This window comes from Bactrocera neohumeralis, chromosome 3, assembly GCF_024586455.1.
Source record: "Bactrocera neohumeralis isolate Rockhampton chromosome 3, APGP_CSIRO_Bneo_wtdbg2-racon-allhic-juicebox.fasta_v2, whole genome shotgun sequence".
NCBI lineage: Eukaryota > Metazoa > Arthropoda > Insecta > Diptera > Tephritidae > Bactrocera > Bactrocera neohumeralis.
The window spans coordinates 26638121-26644120 of NC_065920.1; the positions used below are offsets into that span (position 1 = coordinate 26638121).

General features: G+C 33.0%; 1 protein-coding gene across 1 annotated transcript; it reads right to left on the bottom strand.

The window, feature by feature from the left end:
* Nucleotides 1-3169: 3169 nt before the first annotated feature.
* Nucleotides 3170-4314, bottom strand: LOC126753060 (KRR1 small subunit processome component homolog). Its single transcript, XM_050464184.1, has one exon. It carries the CDS (start codon nt 4234-4236, stop codon nt 3196-3198), a length of 1041 nt encoding a protein of 346 aa, XP_050320141.1. The 5' UTR covers nt 4237-4314; the 3' UTR covers nt 3170-3195.
* Nucleotides 4315-6000: the final 1686 nt, after the last annotated feature.

Below are 6000 nucleotides of genomic sequence, written 5' to 3' on the forward strand. Positions count from 1 at the left end.
TTTTTTTAATTTAATGTTTTTTTAATTTTTTTTATTTATATTTTTTTATTCAATCAATTATCAATTTTTATTTAACTTAATTTTAATTTGTTTATTGATTAAATGTATTAAATTTCATTTTAATAAAAGTGTTTTATATCTTAATTTAATGCATTTATATATTAAAAAATTTTGAATATCTTTTTCATTTTTAATTTTAAAATGTTTTTATTTTATTTAATTTTTATTTATTTTTTAAAATTTAACTTTAATTAAATGTTTTAATATTACATATTTAAAAGGAAAAATTTTTTAACTTGATTTAATCTTAATTTTTTTTTACAATTCTTTTTACTTTTTTAATATTAAACTATTGTTTTTTTTATTTATTTTTTAAATTTAATTTTAATTAATTTTTTTTAAATTTTATTTAAAAGAAAATATTTTTTTTTTAACTTAAATTTTGCTTCCATTTTTACTTTTTTTACTTTTAACATTTTTTGGTATTTTTTTTAATATGTATTTAAATAAAAGTAAGCTAGCTAGAATTTTTTAATTTTTATTTCTAATTTTTAAATAAATCACATTAAAATTTAAAAGCTTGTCATTTATATAGGCTATTCGGTCGTTTTGTATTTAAATGAGAAACAAAAAAAAATATATATGTATATGCTTGAAAAAAGTTACTGCACCGTTATAAGTAGTAATGAGTAATGCGTGGTCGTAGTGTGTAGATAAGAAAGCGCTAATCAATCTCTTGTAAAGCCTAATAAATTTTATTGTAAATCTAAATAAATTGTAAACACATTTTTCACCATAAAAAATATCAATTTGAAGAGAAACTGAATTTTGATTAATAAATAGTAAATTAAATAAATAACAAAAAAGAAGGATAAACAGAAATGTTGAAGAAGCTATGTACATACAAGTATGTATGTACATACATATATGTAAAACGAATATACTTGTAATGCGGTAAATATTACAGGTTAAAGTTCTGCGTCAATAAAAACATGCACACACAGCACATAATACATAAATACATAAAACATATGTACATGCTGTGTCGTTATGTTTTCAAAGCATAATTGCTTTATATTAATAAAGCTACATATTTAATGAAAGAATGAAGATAAAACTAAACAGTTGTAATTATAATATTAACTTATTATGAACTACATACATACATACATGCATATACTTATATATAAATATTTATACATATGTATTTACTTATGTATATTTATGTGAACATGCATACAAACACATTCATAACCTACAATACAAGCGTAAATACTTACATACATACATACATATACATATATGCATGCGTATGCACACACATTCATACATTTAACTATATAAATACATTATGTGTATCATTTAAGCAAAGTAATTTTACAAAACAAAATAATATTATTTAAACTAAATATTAGTATATATGCAGATTTGCATACGCGTACAATAGCATACATGCATACATACAGACATACAAACAAACATATAATAGCGAGAAAGCAGCTGCAAACAAATAACAACCAACAAAAAATTAATTACTGCATACATACATACATAAATGATATTAAAGTAATTAAGTTCAACTAAAAGAAAATTTAAACATTTAAATTACTTATAAATAAATAAAAATAAGAAAATCTTACAAAAATACATATAAAATACACCATTCGTTTTATTTTACAGCAGGAACACCAATATAAAATATTATTAAAAAAAAAAAACAAGAAAAAGTTTAAATTTTGGTTGCAACGTTGCTATAATAAATACCCTTTATAGGTACACTGCTTATAGCAGAAAGGTTATAAAAGATCTTTATTTTGATTTGGACTTATTGTGGTTGTTGTTGTAACGGATACCTAATCCCCGTTGGGATGGTAAGGATTAGAAAAGTTGTCATCGAGGTCATCCGACGGTAGGCTCAGAAAGCGTGCTGTTTCGACGGGGTCGAACCAAAGGGAGAAGGGTGTCAGATGTGTGGGATTAGTAAGGTATGCAAAGAGGTGGGTTCTGTCATGCGAGGACTCATTGCACGCTGGACATATGTTTGATTTGTCAGGGTCTATTCTGGATAAGTAAGGGTTTAACCTGCTACAGTATCTAGAACGAAGCTGCGCAAGGGTCACTCTCGTGACTCGTCGTCTGCATTGAGTGGCGGTTTGACTCCAAGTACGCCATTTACTGAGAGGGAGTCGGTGAAGGTGTTTATGGTTCCACGGAGTCTGATGGGCGTATTGTCTTAAGTCGTCGACGTAGTTTAAAAAGGACCTCTTGATGCGGAATCCTACGCTTCAAGCAGGTGACTGCAGGGATGATTTCGATGAAAGTATCCCAGCAGAAACTGCTTGGAGAGGAGTTCATTATGGTCTTTATCTGGGAGTATGCGGGCCTCTGTAAGCAGATGTTCGATGGAAGGCATCAAGAAGCATCCCGTTGTAGTCCGGAGTACAGGGTTCTGACATTTTTGCAGCTTCTCGTCTGCGTTTCACTGCATCCAGGCGACCATATTGGTGCGGTGTAGTTAAGAACCGGCCGGCCCATTGCCTTGTAAGTTGTCAACAACGTTTCTTTGTCCTTTTCCCAGGAGCTGCCGGCTAGCGACTCTGTACTTTGGCGATAATCGCGGTCGTATGAGGAGTGAAGGAGCACAGTCTGTCGAAAATCACTCCTAAAATCTTAGGGTTATTAACAGTCGGAATTTTAACGCCATCGGCATCCAATTAGTGAATATGGTCGCTGTTGATTTAGTAGGAGAGAGTGTTAGGTTTCCTGCTTGTCTGTTAACACTTGTGTATCTTTAAATCCTTTTTCTTTACTTTTAATTTATAATATCCCTCTACAAATTCTTGGTGCATTGTTAAAAGTCAGCCATATCCAACTAAATTACTCCCGATTTATTGTTTCTAAATTTTTTTGCAAACATATTTTTCCAATTTACACAATTGAACTTAAGTATTTTCATAATAGTGACACCTAGGTATATTAATTAAAGAGACATTCAAAAATGAACCATTGTTATTGTCGAATTCCATCTGAGTCGTATGATGATGAAATTTACTGTAACTGTAAAAGACCTGTATTCTACTTTAAACCAAATAACTCTATCAGTATAGTCCCTAACACTAAAACACTGCATGACAGTAATTTCTAACCTCAACTATATTAAAAAATTCGCTTTAGTTTTATTTATTTTTTATTTTATTAAGTAGTTTTCATCTTTTTGTTTGCCTTTGCCACTTTCGCCTTTAAAGCTTTAACATCCAATTTTTTACTATCCTCATCAGCCGGTCTTTTACGGCTAGTAGAAGGTCCATCCTCAGTTGGAGGAATAAAATCTTGGTTACGACGCTCTTCTTGTTTTTTAGCAGCCTCACTCTGTTTCGCATTACGCTCTTGTTGCTTGCGTGCTTGTTTCTGTTCCTTGCTAAGGAAGTATTCACCAGATGCAAGTTGTTTGTCAATTTTACTCTCAGGTTGTGAAGGTGGAAATGGTGTATATTCTTTTTTGGGCTTTTTAACTTTAGGTTGTTTACGTTTGCTAATATTTTTGTTCTTGAACTTCGGCAGAAAACGTGACCAATCTTCATTAGCCAATTTCGGGTCTTTCATAAGTTCACGTTTAATCATCAACGCTTTAATATTATATATGGGATGCACATTGTTCATTGTGTCTAATACAATGTCACGGACCTGCTGTAAGCCTTTATAAGGGCCGAGAGCTGCTACAGTATTTCCTTGTACTAATACATAACAATCTGTTAGCAACTCAATAGATTTCAACGTCGCGCCATTAGGTCCGATTAAACGTTGACGTCGTTTAACGAACTTATCCTTCTTGTTTACTAAGTTACCAATTTTTATGATGTCACAGCCGATTTCATCCTGCAAAACTCGTCGCGCTTGTTCAAAGGGTACACTTCGTGCCATTAGTTTTATCATGTCTCTGGCTTTGATGATAATGTAAGGATCCCATGTTTTGCGTGTTGTTTTCACTACCATGCTGCCCTCCATAAGATCAAGTTCCGCTTTGAGATGTTGTTCCGCAAGACATTCCTTTACAAGTGGCCATATTTCCTTTAGATATTTTTCTCTATACTTTGGAAACAGTGTAGCAAAGGAGCTTTCCTCAACCATGCCATTTGGATTATGCTCAGGTTTGAACTCGGGAATTTTTAAAGTCCACGCATTATCCACAGGTTCCGTCGAAATCTTCTTATTTTCTTCAGCTTCACTGTCACTCATTTCGGTGTTTTATATTAATTTTTAATATTTGTTTATTTGAAGATGTTTCCACACGTGTATTTGTTTTATTTTGATGAATTGTAAGTCATTCACAATAGCATTGCTGACAACTGATATAAAATATCGATTCTTATATCTCTATTCCGATAAATTTACTCTTCACCTTTTATTAAAAGTTTTACATATGTTAAAATTTTTACATTAAAAAAATTGATATAATATAATTCTCAGAGAGAAAAGTTCAATTTAATAAGTTTCTAATACTAATTCTTATAATTTCTTAACGACAGGAGATATATTAAAAATTTTGTTAGTATTGGTTTGTTGTTAATGGCATTCACCGTTATAATATCTGTAGTTATAATTATTGCATTTATTTTATCATACATAACTGTAATTGTTTAATATTTCAGGTTTTCTCTAAAGAATCAATTATTAAGTGAAGATGAAACACTCTGTATTAATGTTTTGTGGGTTCACAATGGAGTGTTTTTTATATCCACCGCCAGCTGATTTTGGTGCTGTGTCCAAATGTCAACAACCTTTTGTTTTGACATGTTTTTGTTTATTTTGTATTGAGGCTACTGACGTTACCACATTACAATTATTTATTAAATTTTGAAGTTTATAATTTTTATTGTTTTTTGTCCTCTCATTATCAATTGATAAGTAAATCGGCCATAAATCGCTTAAAGAATATGCAGTAATCAGCTTGAACCGAAGCATGCTCCTAGAAACATCAGAAGAACACTCTTTCATCATGTCGACTAAATGGAAAAATATAACGTCCAAATTTCAGCGCTTACGATGTTAAATCCCAGTTTGCCACAACGCGCCAGCCGTTCTTCCTTTTCGCTGTTTGGGGCCAATTGGAGATTCCAAATGCAGCCTGGTCCTTCTCCAGCTACTCCTTCCAACGGAATGGTGGTCTTCCTCAGCTTCCTCCGGATATTGTACATATTGTCGAAAACTCTTAGAGCTGGAGTGTTTTCATCCATTCGGACGACATGACCTAGCCAGCGTAGCCGCTGTCTCTAAATTCACTGATAGAAGATTTTCCAGGTCTAAAGTCACGTGCAAAGAACTATAAATCTTCTCAAACATTTCGACTTGGCCGACTTGGTTGATCTCCGCACCGTAAGCAGGATGGAATGATATGGGATTTGTATGGTGTTCTTTGTTGTCGGGAAAGGACTTTACAATCGCCTACTCAGATGATAAGTTTATTGACCGTAGTCTTCAGTCTTTCATACACTGCGCTCGATAAGACCTTATATACGATATTAAGGAGGTTAATCCTACGGTATTTGGTGCAGATTGTGGAGTCCGACGGGCATGCTTTCATCCGACCATATCTTGCAAAGAAGCTGATGCGTGCACCTTGTCAGCTCTTCGTCGCCGTTTTGAATAGCTCGGCCGGTAATCCATAGGCCGCTGCCGCTTTGTGAACAACAATAATTGCTATTTGAACGCATCATAGTCGGGCAATGAAACATCTATTCCATCGTCAACGATTGGCGTCACGAGGCGAATAGTATAAAGCTTAATACGCACTTATAAAGCGAGCCGTTTGCTCCAAGACACCTCTGGTGAACAGATACTGCAATTCAACTTCAGCGAACTCTTAAACCGAATAACGCTTTTCGCTGCAGCATCCACCTTATGGCTGTAATCATTTTCGGACGAGCGTACTCCGACTTAAATAGTGCATGACACTGAAACTTCAAAAGCATAGCAACAACCATGAGTACATACTCGTAAGCA